Here is a 26,049-nt window from a genome sequence, read left to right on the forward strand (position 1 = left end):
TAGATTCACAGAGCCATAGAACCATATTTTCCAGTGATGTATAACACGATAACTGGAATTTCGTATTAAGACCCGTTTTTCTGACATTTTAATCCCTCGGCACCACCCCACACCCCTCTCTAAATTTTAGTACAGGCTAATTAATTAGCTTTTTCTAAAAAAAAAAGTATAATCATTGTGAGCAACAAATAATAGATATACATGTAGGCTACTTAAAGAGAGGAAGAGTATACATCAACGTGCTTTTCACTGATATGTAACATGATATCCTCAATATCGTATTATGACCCGTATTTTGACATTGCATACCCTCCCCTATCCGTAATCATGGTAATATAGTTTAGTACCATCCAAATTTGATCGTTTTTTCAAGGTAAGTAAATATCTTATAGGTTGATTTCCTCTTATTGTGTGCTGACTTATAGTGTGTCAGGTTGATCTCGGTCTCGTATATGTTAATAGGTCACGTGATATCTTACATTTGCATATCATAGTTAGTGCTATGCGTAAGATGATATGTAGAAAGCGTGAAGATCAATGAAAAACGGCAGAACGCAAATGTAAAATGTAATGAGGTAAATTGTAAATTGTAGACACGCCAAAAACAGCCTTTTCTAATCAAACATTTGTCATTTGACACATTACATTTAACGTTTTACATTTAACTTTGGCCTTAGAGGTATTTTGACTTCATCATTACTGGTTTTAGGACAATGTACATTTTACATATAATCAATGGAAAATATCCCATGGATTTAATAGCTCTAAGCTCTTGCATAATGTATGTTTAACATTGAAGTCAATAGGGAAAGTAATGGTGGTCTGCATCCAACGAAGAAAAACGAGTTACGTCCCTTTTCAGAAGGTTCGCGCCAAAACCATAACATGACTACAGAACAAAGGTAAGTTTATTCGTTTAATGATTTCCATTCCTGACAAATCCTTATTTAAGTAAAATATATGTGTACTATTACATGTATATTAATTGAGACATGTGCCTACATCCCACCAGCTTTCTGAGTCTTTGATTCGCCGAAAAGTGTTTGTATATCTCACGATATTCATTATGATATGCTTTTGAGGAAGAGGTTGCCACAACATTTATTGCTCAATCTGTGGTAAGCTTTCACAGTGGTTCACACCCACGAAAATTTGTGAATAAGTTATAACCGGTCAATAAGACGAGAACTGACAGACTCAATGGGGAAATAAATGATGTACAGTGGCCAGAGTGTTCAGTGAATAGATGTTATATAATAAATAGAGTTACCGTTACACTACAGTGTTAGTTACAGCTTGTGAATGGGCCTCCCTAATCAGTGCATGACATTTAAGCGAATGACGAATACAATGAATTGATTAATCAATAACCACTCCATATTTAGGCCAATATAATTCAAATAGCCTACAGTATATAGAGTTTAATAAATATCGACTTATATTTTCGTTATTAGCGGTGACCCCGCCATCGATCCACTAGTAAAAATTATATTGATGATATATAAATCTAGGAATAAGTAACTGGAATGATAAACCGAGTCTATATATGATTTATTATTTTCTTAATAACAAATATATTCACGGGAAGAATAACACAGATAGATTCACTGTCATTCGTCCGTCCAGTTAATTCCGTCATTTCTAAGTAACGTTATTCCTCCAGTGAACCTGGATTCTATTTTTGAATTGTGAGATACCCTCTCACCGTCCCATATAATAACTTTTCATCTTCAACGGAATTATCAGTGAAATGAAATTCGATCGTTTGTCTATTATCGCTCGTTACTTCAGTCAGTTATAAACAAGGATAACTCGTGTCTGTCATCACTTCCCGTTTCTTCACTTGCTTGTTACACATCTCCCGTAGCAATGATCGTTGTGTTAAAATTATATTTGGAATGTATTTAACCAGTTCTATCACATATGTAATAATGACTGACACCAAAATTGTCCTTTAACTCCGAACATGTTATCAAGGTCTTCTCTCATAGCATAATGAATAGCGTATGCCCGTCTTCATTAGCCCAGTTCGGAGCAAAACAGTAGGACTTTAAACCCCATTTCATTTCATTTTCTGTTCCCTGGTCAATTTTCATCCAATTGAAATGAAATATTAATTACATCAAAAAAGAAAAATTAAGTCAATATTTATTAAACTCAATACTGTGGTTGAATTATTGCAAAGAAATTCCTCCTCATTCGCTTGTCATTCGTCATGCGTATGCAATACGTTACTATGAATAGACATTTATTACATGTAGCACGGACTTGGTGACCAAATAATGATGATTGTCATCTTTAACAGGTTTATCATATAGTTATATGTACATGACTAACAATTATATATAGATGCATAACTCTGGTTTATATACAATACACATTTAGTAGGCGTATTTTATATTGGCCTAGATAGTTCTATTAACAGTTCAAATATTAAATGTAGTATTGAACGTTTGTGTGTTTCAGTATAAAAAAAAGAAGAACTATAGAAGATTTAGAAACAGAGATCAAAGCTCCTTGGGAGCAGGGCGGCTTCGATGCACGCCCTGCTCCTGAAGAGCAGAGATGCAGTAGAACCCGTCCATGTGACAGTCTGGATTCGAAGAGCTGGTTTGTATTTTAAGTTACCACATTATAATGTTGTCGTATCCTAGTTAACATTGGTTTACTTCATTTTGGTTAGCGTCCAATAATGGTATAATTTTGCGCTTAAATTTGCGTTACTTTTACGTCAGAATGGTTATACACTTATTACTTTTACGTCAGAATGGTTATATGATTTCCCAACCAATTATTTTCGCTTTGAATTCAGTCATTATCACATATGTGATAGAACTGGTTAAACACATTCCAAATATAATTTTAACAGAGATCATTGCTCCGATAGATGCGTTATAAAGCTTTCAAGAAAGGAAAGTGACGAACGCAAAAGGAAAACACGAGTTATCCTTCTATATAACTGACTGAAGTGACGAGTGATAATAGATACATGGGCGAATTTCTGCTCACTAATAATTCCTTAGAAGACCAAAAGTTGTTGTGTGAGACTGTGAGAGGATATCTGACAATTCATAAAAAGAATTGACTGTCACTAGATAAGAGAACACGAAAGATAAATAGAAAAAGTCTGTGCATTACCAGGTTTTTATAAAGTATAGAATGAAAAAAAAAACCCAAGGGAATGTATGGAACTATTTCTATTTTTCTTGTGTTCTCTGATCTAATGACATTCAATTACTTTTTTAAATTGTCAGATATCCTCTTACAGTCTCATATAACAACTTTTGGTCTTGAAGGAATTATTAGTTAGCAGAAATTTGCCCATGTATCTATTATCACTCGTTACTTCAGTCGTGTTTTTTTTTTGCGTTCGTCACTTCCGATTGTTGAAGCCTTTATTATGCATCTATCGTAGCAATGATCCCTGAGTTAAATTTATATTTGGAACATGTTTAACCAGTTTTATCACATATGTGATAATGACTGACATCAATATTGTCCTTTAAATAACCATACCAATGTGTGTACATTTTAACAATTGATATTTAGTTTGTTAATTTTCTGTTTGGCAATTTGACAGTACTGATTCTTGTTGAAAAAGTTACAATAAAACGGTCTTGGCCTATGCGAAAATGTTCACCTAACGATGGATTGCCATCCTTATGGAAGGGCAGTGATTCAGATTTTATCGGTGGTGTAGAATTTTATAGTTTTGTGTTGGAACTTGATAGAATACGGCTTAATCTTCAATTTACTTAAATAATTAAGAGATTTATGATGAATTATTTTTAGTTCACAACACGTGAACAAAAATATAGAAATAGCCATTATATACATGAGTTTTACATGAAATTTTTAAATTAGCGTATTTGATATTGTAATTTTCGGTATAAAATTCATATTCATGAAAATGGCATTAAGTTTAGATTATTTCATCCATTTACATGAAGGGTCTATTTGCAGTTGTTTTTTTAATGATATCTTAAGAGTTAATAATTGCAACCTCAAGAGTATTTACAGACAGAATATTGACAAATAAAATGGGTGTGGCACCACCCAAGGGGATTGGATCATGCACCAAAATCAATAACTGCCGTCCTTAGGGTATAAGGAATAAATATATTAAGTTCCTAGATAATCCATTCAGAATTGTGGCCTTAGATGCTGAACAGAAAAATTGGGCGTGGCTCTGTCTTTGGGAGTTCTGACATGCACCAAAATCAATTTTGCCGTCCTTAGGCTACACATGCCAAGGTCCATGATGATCCAGACATGCACCAAAATCAATTGCCGCCCTTAGGCTTTAAGGAATGCATAATCCATGTTCAAAGACGATTCATTAAAAATTGTGGCCTTCAGATGCTGAACACAAAAATTGGGCGTGGCTCTGTCCTTTGGAGTTCTGACATGCAACACAGACACACAAAGAAAAAATGAGTGTGGCTCTGCTCCTGAGGTCAGGCATTCACCAAAAACAATAGGGATCATCCCTAGGGTATAAGGAATACATATGTAAAGTTTCAAGAGGATCTGTTAAGAAATGAAATGAAATGGGGTTTAATGTCCTGCTGTTCTGTTCCAACTTGGCTAATGAAGACGGGCATATGCCATATGACGAAAATTTTGCCCGGTCTGCTGCACTAGGTGGTGGACCCTATAGAGGTCATAATTTTTATCCGATTTAAGAAAAAAGTATAATTATATCACCGTTACACCGTAGGGACGGCTGAGTTCGAATTTCGTAAAAATCGGCCCAAAACTGACAGCCAAAATGGCCGCCGTTCATTCTCAAATAGCGTAAAAATATGGTATATCAAGGTTATGGACCCTATAAAGGTCACAATTTTTATCCGATTTTGTTGAAACTTGAAATGTAACTTTATAACCTAAAGATCTCGTTTCCTTTCGATATTCGCGCATATCTGACCGTAACCTCCTTAATTATGGCCCCCGATTGTACGAAAAATCGCGTTTTTAGCTTGTGGACCCTATAGAGGTCATAATTGTTATCCGATTAAAAAAAAAAACGTTTGAATATATCACCATTACACCCTAAGGATAGTTGAGTTCGAATTTCGTAAATATTGGACCAAAACTGACAGACAAAATGGCCGCCCCTCGTACTCAAATAGTGTAAAAATATGGTATATCAATGTTGTGGTCTGTGGACCCTCTAGAGGTCACAATTTTCTTTTGATTTTTATGAAACTTGAAATGTAAGTTAATAACCCAAAGATCTTGGTTCCTTTCGATATTCGGCATATCGGATAGTAACTTCCTTAATTATGGCCCTTGATTGTACGAAAAATCGCGTTTTTAACTTGCGGTCCTTGTAGAGGTCCCAATTCGTATCTGATTTTAAAAAAATGTGTGAATATATCACCATTACACACTAAGATCATGGATCCTTTTGCTAATCATGGATACCCGAACTTAACTTCCTGGATTATGGCTCCCGATTGTTCGAAAAATGGTATGTTTGCTTGCGGATTCTCTAGAGATCACAATATTTTTTCCGATTTAAAAAAACGTTTAAATATTTCACCATTCCACCATAATGAAGGTTGAATTCGAATTTCGGGAAAATCGAAATGAAACTGCCCAACAAAATGGCCGCTATTTGTACGCAAATTGTCTAAAAGTATGCAATACGAAGGTTGTCGACCCTCTAGAGGTCACAATTTTTGTCCGATTCTGGTGAAACTTAAATCATATCTTTATATCCCAAAGATATCAGTCTCTTTTGATATTTGCGCATTTCAGACCATAACTTTCTGGATTATTGCCCCTGATTGTACAAAAAATCCCGTTTGTTTTTAGCTTGTTCTCTATCCATCTCTTGCAAAATGTGGGCGTATCCTGCCTGGCAGCCGCTGGTTTTTATTGCCAACGACCATCGCAGCGATATGATCGCTCAAGTCGTTGCTTCGTCGGCAAAAAGTTCTGTAATGTGCTCACCTCGGTGACAAGTCACACCGCAACCAAGGAAATAAAATCCCCTATTAAACCAATCATGTTTGGTTATTTTTCTCATGTGAACTAACCACACACACGGTTCCGCGGATATTTTAATGTTAAATGTTTATGTGCCTGAGGTAATTTAAATCATCTGACCCGGGCCTCATGGTTATTTAGCCAGCGCCCTATTCACTGAACCACTGTCAAAAAAGGTAAACTCCTGGGCCCTGTTTCACAAAAACTTAAATTTTCTTAAAATCGTCTTAGATGCGTTTCACAAAACGATTTTAAGCATTTTAGATAAAATCCACTAAAATAATATTGCAAGTTAAAATTGTATCTTAACTTAAAATAGTGGCGTTTCACAAAACTATTTTAGGGATAATTTTAACAAAAATCAATTTTAACTTAGGACAGCCGTCACCCTCTCCTAACTTAAAATCATGACATTAAGAAACATTATTAGAGCTACGTTGTGAGATCTATTGCGACATATAGATGTATTTGGAATAATGATAATATTGCCAATGGCCCGTGTTATATAATTTAAACATACTATCATTCACAAAAATATTTTTCATTCAATTTCTTTTCATTGCATGGGAAATATAGCTGCGCCTCACACGTTTATTTTATTGTAGGCAATATAAGCAATTAGATGACGCCCCAAATTAAATCCCCAAGAACAAAAATCCCTCAAAACCCCAGAAAACAAAACTCTTTGTTACTATTTTATATATTACCATGATTCAAGTATAAATTATACTATTTTCAATAATTAATTGACCCCCCCCCCCCAAAAAAAAAACCCTAAAAAAAAATATCTAAAACCCACTTCATATCTAATGTCTAAAAATAGGCCTACAATTGTTTAAAGAGAGAGAGAGAGAGGGGGGGGGTAACGTCCACTAGACACAAACTAGATCATTTCATGACTAACACATGCTTCAATTTTATTTCAATAATTCGCTTGTGCGTAGGGGTCTTTAGTAGTGAGAGAAAACCCACGAGGCTGGACGGGCGACCCAATCCCTGTCACGTACAACCGGGGAATCGAAACCCCGTCAGTCCTATAATACTAGATATGGCATATGCAAAGTATTTATGGTTTTGGGGTTATGATGATTTATATAGGAGCCATGGGTATTTTAAATTGGGATAAAATCATTTTAATTTGGTATATAAGATAGATAGGCATTATCCAATAAGGAGTGTGGCACTTTGGCTTTTTCAAATTATTATTGAAAGGGTCCATGGGACTGACATTTCAAATCTAGGCATCGGAACATTGGTTATTTCGTGTATTAGTTTAAAAGTTATTAAATACTTTTAAAAATCGTCAATACTTTAGTCTAGACTAATCGTTTGAGTCAGAAATATACTTATTTATTTCATCTCTCTACGACTGTCTGACCATGTGCAGACATTGTTACAGCGTATGAAACCATTCTCATTGGTATTGTATATAATGGTTAGTTCAACCTGGCAACAGTTTTCAGTTCGGAAGTGTGTATGCTTACACCCAAAGTGCCCTCACCGGAATTGTGCACTGCGCGAGCGCAAGTAATTTAAACTAAAATCTATTAAACTTGAATTTTAAGTTACAATCGATCTTCGTGAAACGCATAAAATTTAAAATTTCAGTTTGATTTTAGTTAAAATCTATTTTAGTGAAACAGGGCCCAGAACAGATGATTGCGGAAAACTGAATGGCACAATAATTCCTGCTATTCCAAGCCGTGAGTACAGCAACTTGCCAGGATCGGACCTGAAATCATAGTTAGTTAGCCAGTGCCTTAGTCGCTGAGCCACTATCAAAGAGGTAAACTCTTGAACGGATGGTTGCGTAACAAAAAATTGCACAAAAGAACAACTCTAAGATTGGTTCTAGACACTGTTTCACCGATTTGAAATGACTAAAAATTTTATCCATCAGTCAATTTTGTGATTTGGATTCCCAGCTCGTCATCAGATCTGCGGGTCCTCTGCCTGGTTTCCTCTCGCTACTAAAGATCCCTACGCGAAATTGAATTAAAAAAAAAATATATTGAACCATATGTAAGTCCTAATCCAAGTTTGTGTCGAGTGGACTTTAAACCCCAACACTCTCTCTTTCAATTTCGATTTCAAAAGATTGATGACGTCTGTCATTGAGTCAACTGGCGTGGTTTCGATTCCCCGGTTGTACGTGACGAGGAGTAGGGTCGCCTGTCCATCCTCGTGGGTTTTCTCCGGGTCCTCCGGTTTCCTCCCACTAAAGACCCCTACGCGCAAGCGAATTATTGAAATAAAATTGAATCATATGTTAGTCCCGAAAAGAGCTAGTTTGTGTCGAATGGATTTGTATTTGTTTGTCGTCTACAGGCCGCATTCCTTAACATATCTTGAAACTTTGCATACTTATTCTTTGTACCCTAAGGAACACCCCTATAGTTTGTGGTGCATGCCCAACCCCCATGGGCAGAGCCATGCCCACTTTCTTTGCGTCTGTCTGTGTGTCGCCTGGGGCAGAGCCACTCCCAATTTTTGCCTTTAGTGCCCGGCCACAATTCTGATTGGATTTTCTTGGAACTTGGTATACTTAAGCCTTATACCCTGAGGACGGCAACTGTTGATGTTGGTGCACGATCACCCCCCCCCCTCCATTTCTGCAGTGTCACCCCCACCTTTTGCTGACACTTTGTAAATGATATACATGTTGCAATTATTAACAGATTTGGATCCAATTCGGAATGATCCAGCATAGGGTTGTACCTATATATATTGGTCCATGTCCAACTCCCAGGGGAAGAGCCACGCCCAATTTTTGTGATTTTTTGTCTGCAGACTGGAATTCTAAATGGATCATCTTGAATAATAAATAATAATCACAAATTTGACAGAAATCATTTAATAACAAAGCAGCGATCGCCATTGGGTTCACATTGGTTTCGGAAAAGGGGAATAACTCCATAACTAAAAGCCACGTGATGCTGAAAATCAATAGGATGCATCCTCTCGTGACCCCAGTGCTTCTCACCAAGAAACGACCTTGAACCTACCTCCTCATGGGAAACTGACACTCGCATTAATAACAAGTAAACTAAACGATGTTTTAATCAATTCGGAAAAGATGAATCACGTGCAATATAGTCTAATGTGCGATGCGGGTTCGAGCTGTACAGGGACATATTATTTTGTTAATTTCGGTCAAAAGTGTATATGTGTTAAATGGTTAATGAAAAAGTCGTCTCAATCACTAACTGCTAATGAAAATAGCACACCAGATTCGACAGTTGATCGTTATAAGGTCCATGATCGTGCCTTAAACGTTACAATACTAAAGTACCAACATATTTTAATAGATAAATTTTTTATATTCTCCCTTAATTTTAAATTTATTTTAAAAATCTGTCATTACAGGAACAAATCTAATGATCATATAAATGAAGGCAGTGGGGCACATTGTAGGCAAGAAACATCACAAGAAAATAGTGGACCGGGGCTCCTGCTACCTAATTCGCTTCCTCAAGTCCAAAAAGAAATTGTTTTCGAACCTGATGTGCCAAATGAGGAAGTGATACTTAAACATGAAAAATATATTAAACATGAACATGAAAAATATATTCAAAAAATTTTGTTTGACGACAACATTGTCGTAGAACCTAAACGACTAATATTTATCAAAATAGTTACAGAAAAAATATTTAAAGACAGAAAGGATGTAAATCCAGAATTTTTTATTTTGAATGATGGGGGTTTAAGAGACTCGAAAGGAAAAGAACTAATTCTCAATGATTATTATAAATATAATATAATTTTTATATCCAACGTTCACGCAGATTCAGCTATTAATCACATGATGTTACTTTATACCAAGAACTCAGACCATACTGCAGGAATCATTGAAACTGACCAGGAAGAAAACTCTGCTAGTGCAATAGATTTACTTGAAAAAATCACGTTTCCAGATTGTTTTACCATTATACCAGGTGGTATTAAAAACAGGGCTACCTTTGGTTTCCAACAACAGCTAGACTCGTGCTGGGTATGGGTGATTAAGTTTGCCGAATATATTGTATTTGGCCAAAAATCAGAAGAAGAAGCTCCATCTGTAAGATACGAGAAGGTAAATTTTAAAAGATCATAAATTCCAATATATATATATATATATATATATATATATATATATATATGTAATTAAAAGATTAAAAAAAACCCTCTCAGGTTTCTATAACAAAAAATGCTAATGTTCGGAGGAAATAATCTATATTTAAATAACTTTTACATTAGTGCCAAAATCTTTCGGCCTTTCGGAACATGGTACTAATGTAAAAGTTATTTAGATATAGATTATTTCCTCCGAATGTTAATATTGTTTCATTTGGCACTTTCATTTTGAGTAGCCTATGTCAGTATTACGAAAGACCAACAAAGATTTGACCAATACATCTACCCTCCCAAAGGCCCAAGATTGGGAACATTTTTCCAATCCCCTTGTAGTGGTCAATGCCTATATAAACAAAAGGTAAATGCACTGAAAATTTTAAATATATTTTCAGATTTATGAAGAGAATAAGAAAGCCATACAATGCACAGAGTCATAAAGGGGACAGTAAATCAATTAACAGACGCGCTAGAAATAATTCACTTGGTCTAGTTTTAACTAATTGCCCTGATGTGGTTTTTACAGCGAGAGCTTCGCTTTTCCACATAAAGCATTCAGAATTGGTTTCCCATGTTTTTTTCTATCCACATTAGTCGGGACACAACCCCATCCATCCGCTATCATTTCTTGGATAACACATTTTCATGTGTACGTATATTGTCGTCGCTCCTGTCCGTCCGGACGTCCGTCCACAATTTGTTTGTGGACACTCTACAGGTCACAATTCTTATCCGATTTTGACGAAACTTGAAATATAGGTTTATCTCCAAAAGATCTCGGTTGCTTTCGATATTGGCATGTATCGGATCGAAACTTCATGGATTATGGCCCCTGTTTGTACAAAAAAACACACGTTTATAGCTTGTGGACCCTATAGAGGTCACAATTTTTATCATATTTTGTTGAAACTTCGTTCTCAAATAGCGTAAAAATATGGTATATCAAGGTTGTGAACCCTATAGAGGTCACACTTTTTATCCGATTTTGTTGAAATTTTTATCCGAGTTTGTTGAAACATGAAATGTAAGTTTATAACCCAAAGATCTCGGTTCCTTTCGATATTCGCGCATATCGGACCGTAACTTCCTGAATTATGGCCCCTGATTGTATTTTTTTTAGCTTGTGGACCCTATAGAGGTCATAATTTTTATCCGCTTTAAAAAAAACGTATTATTATATCACCGTTACACCCTAAAGACGGCTGAGTTCGAATTTCGTGAAAATCGGCCCAAAACTGACAGACAAAATGGCCGCCCTTCGTTCTCAAATAGCGTAAAAATATGGTATATCAGGGTTGTGGACCCTGTAGAGGTCACAATTTTTATCCGATTTTGTTGAAACTTGAAATGTAAGTTTATAACCCAAGGATCTTGGTTCCTTTCGATATTCGCGCATATCGGACCGTAACTTCCTAAATTATGACCCCTGATTGTACGAAAAATCGCGTTTTTAGCTTGTGGACCCTATAGAGGTCATAATTTTTATTCGATTTCAAAAAACCTATTATTATATCACCGTTACACCCCAAGGACGGCTGAGATCGAATTTCGTGAAAATCGGCCCAAAACTGACAGACAAAATGGCCGCCCCTCGTTCTCAAATAGCGTAAAAATATGGTATATCAAGTTTGTGGACCCTATAGAGGTCACAATTTTTATCCGATTTTGTTGAAACTTGAATTTGAAATGTGAGTTTATAACCCAAAGATCTCGGTTCCTTTCGATATTTGCGCATATGGAATTGTAATTTCCTGAATTATGGCCCTTGATTGTAGGAAAAGTCACTTTCTTTTTAGTTTGTTCTCTATCCATCTCTCGAAAATGTGGGCGTATCCTGCCTGGCAGCCGCTGGTTTGTGTAATGATTGTATGTAATTAAATCAGATTAATCGAGAACTGTCCAATATGGGCCTGGTGACCAACAAAACCTAAAAAATGATATATTACATGGATCATATCGCCAACAATTCAAAAAGTCGAATTTCAGATCATTTTGGCCACCATCTTGGATTTCAGAGGTGGCAAACTACAAATATATTCACTGGGTGGTTGTGTCCCGAACTACATTGACGATACCAAACATCAATCTGCTGAACCTCATGTTTTAACTCGATTTTATTTTGATGAAGAAACACATCAACACATCATTGTTTTACATTTTTTAATTAAAATCAGACTGTCCATCATAATTAATGTATCTAATGTCAAAATAGTAATAATAAAGAACACATTGAACCTTCCTATTGTTTCTTTTTCAATTTTCAGTTGTTTGTTCGATTTTATAGGAACATTGTCTAATGAAATCCACCCATGTAAACATTCCCAAACGATATTTAAATACTTGACGGGTAATTTAAAGGGACAGTTCTCTGGTTTTCGATCAACGTGATGTGCTTGAGAGGGGTGTTCAAGAATTTAAGTCGAAACCATGGTAAATTTCTCCTCTTCGTGCAGAGCTTGCAGTTTCAATATTTAAGCGACTAAATCGTTATTTTGAAAAGTATATAAAAGAAAATCAATTACGTTTATTCAAATTTTCAATAGTTTAACTGTTTCATATATTATATTTTCACAGTTTTCGTTTAATGCACGTGTGTCAAAAGGGAAATTTGATATTATTATGAAAACTATTATGGTTACGGATATTCAAATACTTAGATAGATTATATTGTGGGAATTTCCATGACCGGCCCTGAACCATCACATTTCTTAGTCTGATTAATGTAAAGGCTATGATTAACATTGCTATTGTTAGCAGGAACCCACGTGCATCAAAATAACTCGGCAAATTTGATCAAAAAATAGAAAACTGATCAAGATCCTGTTAATTAAAAACGGAAATCGCTAACATAAATGATCTGTATGTTGGTAAATCATATACATTGTGCTAAACATACATCGCATTAAAGGCTCAATACCACTCTTGTTGTAACTGAATAATATGTCCCAGTCTTTATTCTGGTCAACAAATTGCATTATTTTACAATATTCCAATTAATTGATGATACAAATTTCATCTTAACACACCTTATTTAAAAAAATTGGAAAAATTCAACTAAATGATTTGAAAAGCCTGACATAAAGCTTTTCAAATGTGACTTGGATTTAAAAATATTTTTGAACCCTCTGGACAAGTAAAATAGGATTTAATGGATAATTTACACAACAGGTAGGACACTAACACATCTAGTACTTAGAATAAGGCTATTTTTTATTTTCTGGAGCTGTCAAGCCAGCAAGAGTGTTATTGTCCCTTTAAGGTCTGTAGACACACGACGGGCGTGGCTGGGCAGTTTGACTTATATAATTGTGCGTTAACACTGCATGCGAATTCCGGCGGCCGGCCTCCCGAATTCGGATTAGCTTGTCCGGATTAAAAGTGGTGCGTCATATTAAAACTTATTCAGATTGAATTCAAATTGAAACATGCCACACTGACTGAATGCGCATAACTAGCATAAGTGAAGGTCATTCAAATCCATATGACTAGGTGGGTAAGACGCTGGCTCGCTAGCCTGGAGGTCGGGTGTTCGATCCCTGCATTGCCGAGAAAGTTCATCCAAATTTTCCTGCGTGGTTCCCCCTTGTCAGTGATGCAGGCCGTAGTGCCGCTGTCCGGGCAAAATTTCCCTCATAGCACACTGTATGGCGTATGCCCGTCTTCATTAGCCCAGTTCGGAGCAACACAGTAGGACGTTAAACCCCATTTCATTTTCGTAATCGTGATCCTTCTTATGTTGTTTATGTTTAATTTCCCGAGGCAAGCAAGGCTAAATCAGCGACGCCGGGTCTTGCATCCTCGGCAATTTGCCGTTCAGCGTTGGGCACTATTTCGTCGGCACCAGAATCAAAGGCGAATGATAATGATTACTTTTGGTCGTGTTTGCTATACATCAACAAGCATGGCGTACATGATATTTTCATGAAAATCAGAACAAAACTGGCCGCAGGTTTAAATATCGCCTATAATGGTGGTTGAGGTCGAATACCGTAAAAATCAGGCCAATAAAATATCCGCACTTGTACGCAAATTGTGTAAAAGTGTGGAATTTCAAGGTTGTGGACCCGCTAGAGGTCACAAGTTTTATCCGATTATGATGAAACTTAAAATGTATGTTTATAACCCAGGCATCTCGGTTCCTCTCGAAATTCGTAACTTCCTGGATTACGGCCTCTGTACGAAAAATCGCCTCTTTTGTTAGCTTGTTCTATGTCCTTCTCTTGCAAAATGTGGACGTATCTTGCATGGCAGCCGCTTGTCTGTTTTTTTTTAAAATTTTATTCCCAGAAAATATCTAATTTTAGTTTTGATTGACACTTTGAATGGCTTTTTCATTTTACGTAGATACAGATTTCATTTTTTTTTTAAACCTAAGAATCCCACGAATTGCCTAAATTGCGGTTTGTGGTATTTTAACTTCTCTTTATTTAAAAAAAACATGCGAATACTTTAAATTATTCCATATAGATTCATGTTTCTGACACTCTCTATAGATTTTAGAAAATTCAGGAACGATTTGTTTTCTTTCACGAAAGAGACAGAACCCAGGAGTTATCATCTTTCGCAATGAATGAAATCAAATGAAACATTGCTACTACAAACGTGTGATGAAATGTTACTTTCAAGGTTTTAGTAATTGACTTTAACAAGAGTTTCCTCCCTTACATTGTTATGCGGGTTTCTACTATCCGCCGTTTGTATAAGCGTCTCGACACAAATACGAAATAGAATACCAGGAAACTTGTAACCAACTCTTAGGTCTGCTATCCTTCCGACAGAGAGAGAGAGAATAAATTTTGTTTTTCTCTATTGATACTTGTTCTTGTTTTGATTTTTATCTGTAGCCACCTGAGCAAGGAACCGCGCCTAGTCGTTCGGATGAGACGACAAAACCGAGGCCCTATGTGCATTTGGTGTGCACATAAAAGAAGTGGACGAAAAAGCCGATGCGCGCTAAAATTACTCTCATAGCACATTGCATCTGCGCAATTGGTGAAGAGCGTTAAACCCCATTTTATTTCATCTCAGATGTGGCTTGACGTATTTTTAAGATGGCTGATATTGACAAATTTTCATAGGAATGGCATACATAAAGTTGGTTATTGTGTGAAGTTTGTACAATCTGTTATTTTATTCTTACATATATTTCATAATTGATCATATTTTATGGTTCAAGTTGTGCCATTATTTTCCGTAAAATAGCGTTTTTTCTAATATTGAAACAATAATACAAGACAATCAGAATTCAACTATTTCATTCGGGTTCATACGGAACGATAAATGTCCAAATGAATTTTATTTCTATAATGTGTATTTCAATTAGCATTTTAATTGACGAACTGTTAGCGCAGAACAGATCAGCCAGTTTGAAGATATGCCGATCTAAAAACTATCGTTCTAAACGCTACCTAAACCAAGTGGGCCCATACTGCACACTAAAATATGAAATGAACTGGAAACCGGTTGGACGTCTTGATTTTCCTTCGAAATAAATGTTCCATACAAATAATTGTTCAAGATAATAGTCAATGGCTAACAACTCGGAACTACTAAAAATCTATTTGAGATAAAAGAGCAGGCAGCTGCAGTTTAAACACCTCTAATCTAATCATAACACTATCAAACTAGCAATTGACCCTGGGTAAGAAAGCCGAGGTCATCTCTTTAAACATTAAGTTACAATGTGAAACATGACAATGGGGCTGTTGGCAATTGACTCCCACATATTAAAAAAAGTGTTCAAACGTTACACCCCGTTGTTTGCTTGTCATGCCCCATTAGTTTAATATACTATATTGGATTGTCAATACATATTTTATACTGGTGGATACGAAGATGCTTTTTTTTTCGGGGTGGGGGGGTGGGGTGGGGTGGATGGCTGAATGGTTAGCGTGCGCGCGCTGTATCATAAAGCCTGTCATTGAGTTAACTGGTGTGGTTTCGAATCCCCGGTTGTACGTGGCAAGGAGTAGGGTCGCCTGTCCAACCTCGTGGGTTTTCTCCGGGTCCTCCGGTTTCCACCCACTGCTAAATAGATAGTCAATTTACTTTATTATGTGCAAAATTATGGGTGTTTGACGTTTTGAGTAAATATAGCGTTAGATTCTTTTTTACCGTAGCAACGCTACTTTGAAAATCAAGACTAAGTCTCGATTATCTATTTTATCGCTGTCCTCTTAAATGGTCGCGGTGTTCTAATCTATACTCAAAATCGAAGGCATCCAATAGCTCAGGGAGTTGATTTTGGGTTTGTCAAGTTAATAAATGTTTAAAGATAATAATTTATATATCATTTGAAGCCAGCAAAAAGATCTGCAATGGGCAATTAAGCTCTTACATAATGCACCTTTAATAGTAACTTTCACGAATTGAAATAAATATTCAAACGTCACATCCCCTTGTTGCACTTTCGTACACCATTAGTTTCATAAATTATATAGGATCGCCAGATAACGTGAAACCGGTGGATACGAAGATGCTTTTAAAGATGAATTTAAAATTGTTAAAGTTATTTAAGAGAACACCTAACGGTACCGACAATCCACTGTTTGCTCAGCTTTGAAAGATCATTAACCAATATCATTAACCTGCTTCTAGTTCAGTTAACAAGGCTAATTTATTGGTCATTTCCATCCCTTTTAATCTACAGGTAGAATGCTGTTGGTTGTTGATATCACACTCCATCAATCACATGTCTGTCGGCTGCTCACATGATCAAAGATATCGCTTCCTATATTTCATGTTTTATGGATCTGTATATCATTTGTATTAGCCCTTTTAACTTTAGGGGGGTTGGATGGCTGAATGGTTAGCGTGCGCGCGCTGTATCATAAAGTCTGTCATTGAGTCGACTGGCGTGGTTTCGAATCCCCGGTTGTACGTGACAAGGAGTAGGGTCGCCTGTCCAACCTCGTGGGTTTTCTCCGGGTCCTCCGGTTTCCTCCCACTGCTAAAGACCCCTATGCGCAAGCGAATTATTGAAATAAAATTAAACCATATGTTAGTCCCGAAATGACCTAGTTGTGTCGAGTGGACGTTAAACCCCATTTCTTTTTATGGAACCTGTATGTCGTTATTAACCCTTTTAACTGTAAAGTAAACTTACAATCAGCGTTATTGTGCATACGAAACTTACGCTATATTTTGTCAGCTATATTATTAACCCTTTTAACTGTCAATTAAACTTACAATCGGCGTTATTGTGCATACGAAACTTACACTATATTTTTGCATTAAACTCCAGATGATGATATTGTGCTCGTCGGTTTTGTTGAAAAATAAAAGTGTCCATTTGATTAAATTTGGTGTATCAAATTCAAAATTCTCATCCCGCAGAGTAACCGATATTACACAAATCTGTCGAAATACAAGCGTTAATCTTAGGAATCTTGCCACATAACTTTTCGAAATAACATGTGACATCAAGTCCATTCAAGATTTTTTACATCCTAGCATTGTTCATTGAACCCTAATTATGACCAACCTAATTGGTTGCGTGTATTTAAAACTTTTTCAGCAGAATTTTTAAGCTTTATAAGCATGAAAGATAGTCGTTCGAATGAGACACGTCGTCGTACACGTAGAAGAACATTTAGCACATGGAATTCTATGCGACGGAGAATAGACGGGAACGCAACGGTCTGGTCAATATTTCCTATCATTCCACACGTGACTATAGAAAAATGAACCATGTTAGTTGCAAAATAAACAAAAACTTTAAACTCCATTATTTTCCCTTTCCTTGTTTTGTTACCAAATAATTATCGTCTACAATGTTCATTTAAGAATTTTTGAGACTTAATTTCCCTATAAAACTGCCACGTGTTTTTTGATGAGGGTTTTATGATTTCGTAAACAATTACCCGGGTCATCTATCGTGTTTAATCTGTGAATAAATGAACTGCTTTTATAAGATATATCCATATACATCTTATCAACAAACATCAGATACATGTATTAGGTAAATATGTGTAGCTCATCCGTGAACAATATTTATATCATAGCCCAACCCATAACACATAGTTATTACCTTTAAAGGAGCAGACCTGAGGTTCAAGCCCCAACCTACCAGAATAAAGGTTAACTATAGAGTTCAAGGCCATCTAACATAGCCTTACATTGTTTTCTGGAGATTTCATACCCAAAAGCGGAAAATGGCTAAGGCTGCGTCCCACATAGCCTTTAGTATCAATTTAATTCATTCCAAAATGTTATCCCCCCCCCCCTCTCCGAAACCATTTCTAAACGAGACTGAACATGATTTATAAAATGCAGCTGCTAGACCAAACACATAATTATAATAAATAACTCATTTAAAACGGAAAAGTAACTGAAATTCATAATTTCTGTCAAAACCTTTAAAGTATCCGTTTTCTGAAATGTAAACAAAACTCTTTAAAGAAGCAAAATTGGCCTGTATCCATCCCCTCTGTTGTCTTCTGAACTCTGCTCGATCTATTTTTCGCATGATTCATTCCTTTGGTTTTGTGTTCCATTTGTAAAGACAAAAATTCCTGCCACGTTTATCTGGGTCAGAAATATACCAACGTGTATTTTAGATCACAATATTCTCGAATATGAAATAATTTGTCAACTCAAAGTAATGTTACTGGCATCAAACCAAATTTTTATTGAAGGGCGCATTAAATTGTGCAATACTAAAGGCCCGAATACTAGTCTATATTTCGTTAGCGGAACGCCTAATGCTCACACCTGGTTCAATTTTATTTGAATAATTCGCGCAACCTTATGATGCAACGCGTTAAGCATTTGACCACCCAATCACCCCAGTACAAGCAGACCCCGATGTATATGTGTTCTAGGTGAGCAGAATGAACAATTGTATTTTACATGTTTCTAAGAGATTCGATCACCCCTTTAAGTGGAAAGATAACGAATATCATTACTGCAGTAACAAGTCAAAAGATACATTAGTAAAAAGATCCTAAAACCTTTATATATATGGTAGTTAATCATATCTCTGTGTCATAATATATTGTGAATTTGGGTTATTTAATGTATATTCCATACTAAATATATTACTTTCAAGGTTAAGCAGGAGATCATTATATGGAACGTTTCCGCTTCTAATTAAACATGGACCCCACCCATAGAGCAACGTTCCTTATTAATAAATACACATTATAACATCTGAAGATGAATTAGCTTATAATTCTTTTAACTGGGCGTATTTTTGTATGTAAATGTATTAATTCAAGCATTAGAGCATTTTCAGGATTTTTCTATCCCCCCCCCACTCCTTCCCCCGGTAGCCTACTAATTAAACATGGCCCCGTCCATAGAGCTTTTTTTTTTAAAAATTAAAAATCAGACGTTTCTAATAGTAAGCGCAGAAGGGCCGCACTACTAAACAAAAATATTAAAGAGGCCCTCAAATTAGTTCTAAGAATAATTTATAATTTTATTTATTGTTTTATATACTGACATACAATTTGCATGCAAACTTAATCGGGTCTCTCCTTTTTCGAATATTAAATCAAAACCGATCAAAAACATTTTGAACGAGTAAAATTACGACACAGGGCGAGCTACAAAGTCAACATTTAACCTAAAATATTTTAAGAGCTAAAAATTGTACCCAGATTTTAACTCTCACCCAATGAAAAGACTGCATTTGAACAATATTTTAGATTAAGTTTATGTGAATGAAGCCCCTGTGTCTTGAACGTACATTACATGTATATCGTAAGTATACACTGAAGATTCCTCCTAGGAGTGGCTTATGGGAGGAAGAGGGGGGGGGGGATAATACACCCAAGAACTAACTAAATCAATTAAACCAATTTGACACAGCTCACCAAATATTCCTGGGCCGTCACCCACGAACAAGTGCCAAAGCTATGTTTATTCCTCCACCTTTCTCCTTTTCCCCCTTTTGCATGGGCGATCTTTGTTGACTTTTTGGTGTAGAATTAAAGAAAAAGGTTTGAATATACTTGTTTGCCAGGATTTGATGAATATTCATGATTTTGAGGCGGAATTAGGGTATACAAGAGTTAAGAGGTTGGTTAGGTTGAAATGTAGGACGGAAAATTGCATGGTTATGTCTCTACATGTGTATCTCAAGTTTTTTATGACGAACCTCATACATGCTTTTGGTCAAGAGGTTGCCATATGTTGCTATCTGTGGTAGAAAGCGTTCTACCCAACGAAAATTTGGGGGAAAGTTGGAGCCGATGTAAGAGACGAGAATTAACATTAAAGTCAATGGGGAAATCATTGATGATCTGTGGCCAATTTTATGCCAGTTCCCTCTTTCGGAAGTCCTGTTTACGCCAGCTAGAAGGTAAAGCTGTGTACGTGACTGGGAAAACAGCAACTATGCGTTCCAACGTGTTCTGGGTATTGTATTTTCTAATGAATATTTGGGCTGAAAATAGGAGAGAAAAACTATTTCCCACGATTAAAAATCCAACAGGGATTGTAATTGTTGTCAAAACTCAGCAGTAATGTAGACGCCGATATTAAAATCGGAATAAACATATCTGTGACATTTTATGGAGTCAAATAAATTTCCATGGCATCAGTTTACATCGTAAAATGTTTCAAAGATGAAATAAGTACGACAACCCCGGTGGTCTGAAAGACAATACAAAAGACAGAATTATAGAAACCAAGTAAAAACATACTAATCATTTTTCCTTCTTTCAATGACTTAACTGTTTCAAGTTTTCAGTACCTGGGCTGTCAAAATAATCCTATATAGCAATAAAAGAGTCTGTAGGGTGAGCACTGTCAACGGTTCATTTAGTTTCATAATATATACAAATGTAGAAGAAAATCAACGTTTGGTTGTTTTTGTACATTTCTAACTGTCATGACAGATCCGGTGTAGCATTCCCAAATTTCTATCATTCCCAGATGACACCGCCTTGTTATCGAAGTGGTGACATGTTGATTAGTAGTATTCGTTTTTTTTCTTCTATGTAAATTAACTTTTTATGAAAAAAATTGGATAGAAGCGGGGTCAAGTGGTCTAAAACGCTGGTATGTAGGGCATGTATGCAAGTCTGACCATGAATACGGTCGCCTGACAAATGGCGTCGGTTTTTTTTACACTGCGCGCAAGCAAATTATTGAAAAAAAATATTACATGTTAGTTGGATAATCCCCCCCCACTCTCCCTCTCTTGTTGTGCCTGTATCAATGCCTTGGCTAGGCTGTTATTTTGTTTGTTATACCGTCTTGATGTTTGCGTGAAAAGAAACTTTTAAATACATACATGTTGGATGGCCGAATGTATCATAAGGTCTGTCATTGAGTCAACTGGCGTGGTTTCGATTCCCCGGTTGTACATGACAAGGAGTAGGGTCGCCTGTCCAACCTCATGTGTTTTCTCGGGGTCCTCGCACTGCTAAGACCCCTACGCGCAAGCAAATTATTGAAATAAAATTGATCCATGTGTTAGTCCCGAAATTAGCTAGTTTGTCGAGTGGACGTTAAACCCCATTATCTCTCTCTCTCTCTCTGTTTATCTGTTTATCATTTAAAACAGGATGAGGAGGTTCGCATCGAGACTTGTAAAATTTATTCACGTCCAGTATGTTAGACAGATAAATCTAAGGATTATATCACGTGTAAAATCGTTTAATCCTAATAATAAAATATGTAGTGGATAATGAATGATTTATATTTATCTAATATGTCGTCTGAATAAACAACTTATGATGTCCCTTGGGCTATAATGTACGTCCAGTTACCAATTAATGCCAGACCATGTAATCTGTACAGTTTAATAGACACGACGCCATTTTGGACAGGGGCGATTTTTAATTATTAACAACGTGACAGCTAAGGTGTGGGAAAAAAAACCTCTTTATATATAAAATCATCTATACTAGCACAATCTGGGCTACCTTTTATTAGCCGGCTTCTTATTCTAATTTTATAATCATAAAGCGTATTCCGTCCGAACAATTATAAATGTCTAAATACATTTTAAAACTCCAACGTCCAAGGATTTGATGATATCATCAGACAGATAAATAAAGAGGCGCTAATATATGCTTTGAACATTTTGGAGTTGATATACAAAAAAACATTATAGTTTTCTTTTCTCATCGGGGGGGGGGGGGTAGATGGCTGAAAGGTTAGCGCGTGCGCGCTGTATCATAAAGTCTGTCATTGAGTCAACTGGCGTGGTTTCGATTCCCCTGTTGTACGTGACAAGAAGTAGGGTCGCCTGTCCAACCTCGTGGGTTTTCTCCTGGTCCTCCGGTTTCCTCCCAGTGCTTAAGACCCCTACGCGCAAGCGAATTATGGAAATAAAATTGAACCATATGTTAGTCCCGAAATGTCGAGTGGACGTTAAACCCCATTTCTCTCTCTCTCTTTTCTCATCGGGTGTTGAAGAAAGATCAATGGTATGGTGCCAGTTGATAATTCCACCAACCCTTACTTGAATTCCAACTTAAGTTTGCACGGGGTACCATTCTAAAGAGGAGACAGAATCTCCTTGTCAACCTATAGCTATTTCAACTCCTTACAGGGATTTTGTTTAGTAATTCCTGTCAGATTCAAACACGTGACTCTAGCCAGGGTTAGATCTATTTTATAAGGCCAACTTCAAATTTGGTCAAATGTCACGAGATGTAAACAGGGCTAGCGCTAATCCTAACCCTAACCCTGGACCTAACCATAACGCTAACCATAAATCTAACCTACAATCTCATCCGACCATAACCAAATATGGAGTTGGACTTAACAAATAGATCTAGCACTCTATAGCCAACCGAGAGCCCATTTTTTCTAAGCTTTCAGCCTGTTTGGCAAACTATTACATCATATTACAAGATATTACAAATTTCCTTTCATCTTATGTTTTCTGGTAGTGAAAAATAAAAGCTGATTAGGCAAAACATCTGACGACAGTTGAATAATTTACAGTCTACTAAACTAAAGCGAGAAATTTAACACAACAATCTTTTCATCGGGTTGCCTTAAGAAAATTGAAACGCTTTCTTTTTCTTAAACAGCTGGAATACGTATTGTGTTCTTTCACGTGACGTATAGTGGGCGCGAAAGATCTAGTAAATAACAGAGACGCAACAACAAAGTTTAGTTTCAATCAATGCTGCGTTGCCAATAAATAAGACAACTTTTGAATCTCTTGCTGATTGTTCCGAGAACAAATTAATGAATTCTCAGTTGGCCGCACCGGTTTAAATCATCACTTTCTCTTAAATTTAAAAGGATTCTAAATTATCGTCTACTTCTTTTTATGTGTTCATTGTTTTCTACTTGTAATTTCCAAAGTTGTTTTGCTACGATGTGAGTTAAGGACATGTTAACAAATATATTGCCACCGATTACATTAAGAAACTATAAATTTGTCAACAATTTACAGTTGATATAAGAAAAAAAAAGGAAAGAAAATGACTTAAGCTGTAATGATAAACATACAGACTATTTATATACTCTTCCAAAAAAACAACACATAGCCCATTTTGCATCATTTTTTTTATTTGAACGGAATCGTTGTTTGTATAAATTTTACTTGTTTTTAATGTCATTAAGTAAGGATAGAATATGCTAGGTCTTCGAACTAGTCCACCTATGACTAAAGCCGGGCCAAGTGGAAGAGTGAAGTACGGGTGCCTAGGTTAGATACACCCGTACCTAAACCCTATTCCACTAACCTCTGAAAAATAGATACGCGAATCTGCTATCAATAATACACCATCGACAATACAAGGCAGAATCGAGATGCACATAGGTCAGCAAACATGCTTTCTCGAAGATCCACTACCAACTATCGCGGAAGCAGGCGTTAAATAGCAACCCAATCCTTCAACTTGTTATTAAAGCGGCATTAGGTAAGGTTAGATAAAGAGCTGACAGTTCTCACTATTGCCTAGATGTCGGCAATACAATTATAGCCCAACCTCGATTGTCATTGCTGCCGTTGTTACGATAATAAACAAAGTCTCGATTATCCATTTTACGGTAAATATATCGACAGCAAAACGTATTTAAATCTACTTATATCGCAGCCATCCGATGGCATCGAGAGAAAGACCTGCAATAGGCAGATTTAATCCTTGCACAGTGCCTCTGTAACTGGTTCTCCTGATAGAAATGATTTATAATACATTATTATTATTATTATTATTACAGCATATTTATAGTGCACCCTTTCATATAACATGTTCAGAGGCACTTTACAAAGTGACAATGTAAATCACACATAAACAACAAGATTATGGGCATGTTAACGATTGTATAGAGTCAGTTAAAAGCCTGATTAAATAAATGTGTTTTAAGTCGTTTTTTAAAAGAATATAGAGATGTACAACATCTTAAACTAAATGGTAGATTATTCCATAAAACAGGTGCTTGATAACTAAAAGAGCGCTGACCATAAGAGACTAGTTGAACAGTTTTGGGCTTTAAAAGTAGTTTATCTGATGTACGTAATGTTCGGCCAGGTGTATAAAGTTCTAAAAGATCTGAGAGGTAAACAGGAGCTAAATTATTTAAACATTTAAAAGTAAGTAATAAAATATTAAAATCAATTCGATATTAAACAGATAACCAGTGTAAATTATATAAAACAGGAGTTATGTGGTCACATTTCTTAGTTAAAGTAACAAGTCTAGCCGCATTCTGTACTTTTTGTAATTTATCTATAAGCTTTATCCACTGCCCACCCCACCTACCCTCCTTCTCGGCAAAACATCCCCAACAAAACGCACTTAAAACTGTTAGGTAATAATGATATAATTTTTAAAAATTAATATGTTTGGAATTTAATGCTAATAAAGTCACAGATCCAACCTGAGGTAACCTTCTAACCTTCTGACAGTGACGGATAGATATACTTACCCTTCCTATAAGACCCGACACCTCATTGTGGTTCAACAACCATTGAAAATACCAAACTCATAGATAATTTGTTTGATATCACTGGTAGTTGAATGTCCGATACTTTTGCGATGAATCTGGAAATAAAAGAAAGGGTATACACCGCAAATATACTTTCAGTAGCTATGGTTTGTGTTTCCATTAGGGCATTAAGCTTACGGGAGCTAGGTCAACACGATAATACGCTATATGTTACTCAACATGTTACGGTAATCTCAAATCAAATATTGGACTAACACATGGATCAAGACCACTTAACAAAGCAAATCAACGCTGGGTTACCATTGACCGTTTTAATTTGTTTGGCATCAAATATACTGTCAGTAATGTCAAATATTGTGTTGTGGACCATTAACCTAATCACTAGAAAATGATGTCCGAATTTCTGTGCATTACGTCATTACTATTGATGTTTACGTAAGTGTCACGCTGTTTATAAACGTACAAAAGAAGACATGTCATTGAAAAATATATAGTATAATGAAATGTAAATCTTGGCCATGTCCAGTACTGAACTTAGCACTGATTTATTTACAGAAGAAACATAATACTAACAAGATTTACGGTTTTCTAAACGTCACTAATGTTGACGTATTATGTCACGATCTCATGCTAACGAGTGATTCGTCATTGGACGAGGAATGGCGTTTGTTTTCTCGCGCCTTGTGTGACGAGGATGTATAAAGATACACGAGGGGCACGAGACCGTCTCATCAGTTAAGAAGATTAATGTGTCAGGCAATTGAATAAAACAATAAACTACTTGACATACTGTTAATAATATCAGATTAAATTGCAATTGTGCGATCGGCCGTAATAAGCACTTCTAATGACGTATAATCACTCAATCAGTTCAAGGAGGTTGATTGAGCTCTGTTGTAACAGAACGTAGTAGATTTATAGTAGGTATTGTCAATTCATCTTCGTCGCCACTCCGAATCGAACAATGCAATTTAGTCAGAATGACGACAATGGTGGTTTGGGTCATTTTAATTTAACGTGAATGACGACGTTGATGATAATTTTTTTTTAAATAATCATATCTAATATCTTTAAGATTTT

At 36.2% G+C, this 26,049-nt stretch overlaps 1 protein-coding gene across 1 annotated transcript; it reads left to right on the forward strand.

Moving 5' to 3' along the window:
• Positions 1-863: 863 nt before the first annotated feature.
• Positions 864-12,343, forward strand: LOC126827715 (uncharacterized). Its single transcript, XM_056102510.1, has 4 exons — positions 864-902; positions 2,467-2,610; positions 9,361-10,066; positions 10,500-12,343. Exons 1-4 carry the CDS (start codon positions 886-888, stop codon positions 10,542-10,544), a joined length of 912 nt encoding a protein of 303 aa, XP_055958485.1. The 5' UTR covers positions 864-885; the 3' UTR covers positions 10,545-12,343.
• The last annotated feature ends 13,706 nt before the right edge of the window (positions 12,344-26,049 follow it).

This window comes from Patella vulgata, chromosome 7 (genome assembly GCF_932274485.2).
Source record: "Patella vulgata chromosome 7, xgPatVulg1.2, whole genome shotgun sequence".
NCBI lineage: Eukaryota > Metazoa > Mollusca > Gastropoda > Patellidae > Patella > Patella vulgata.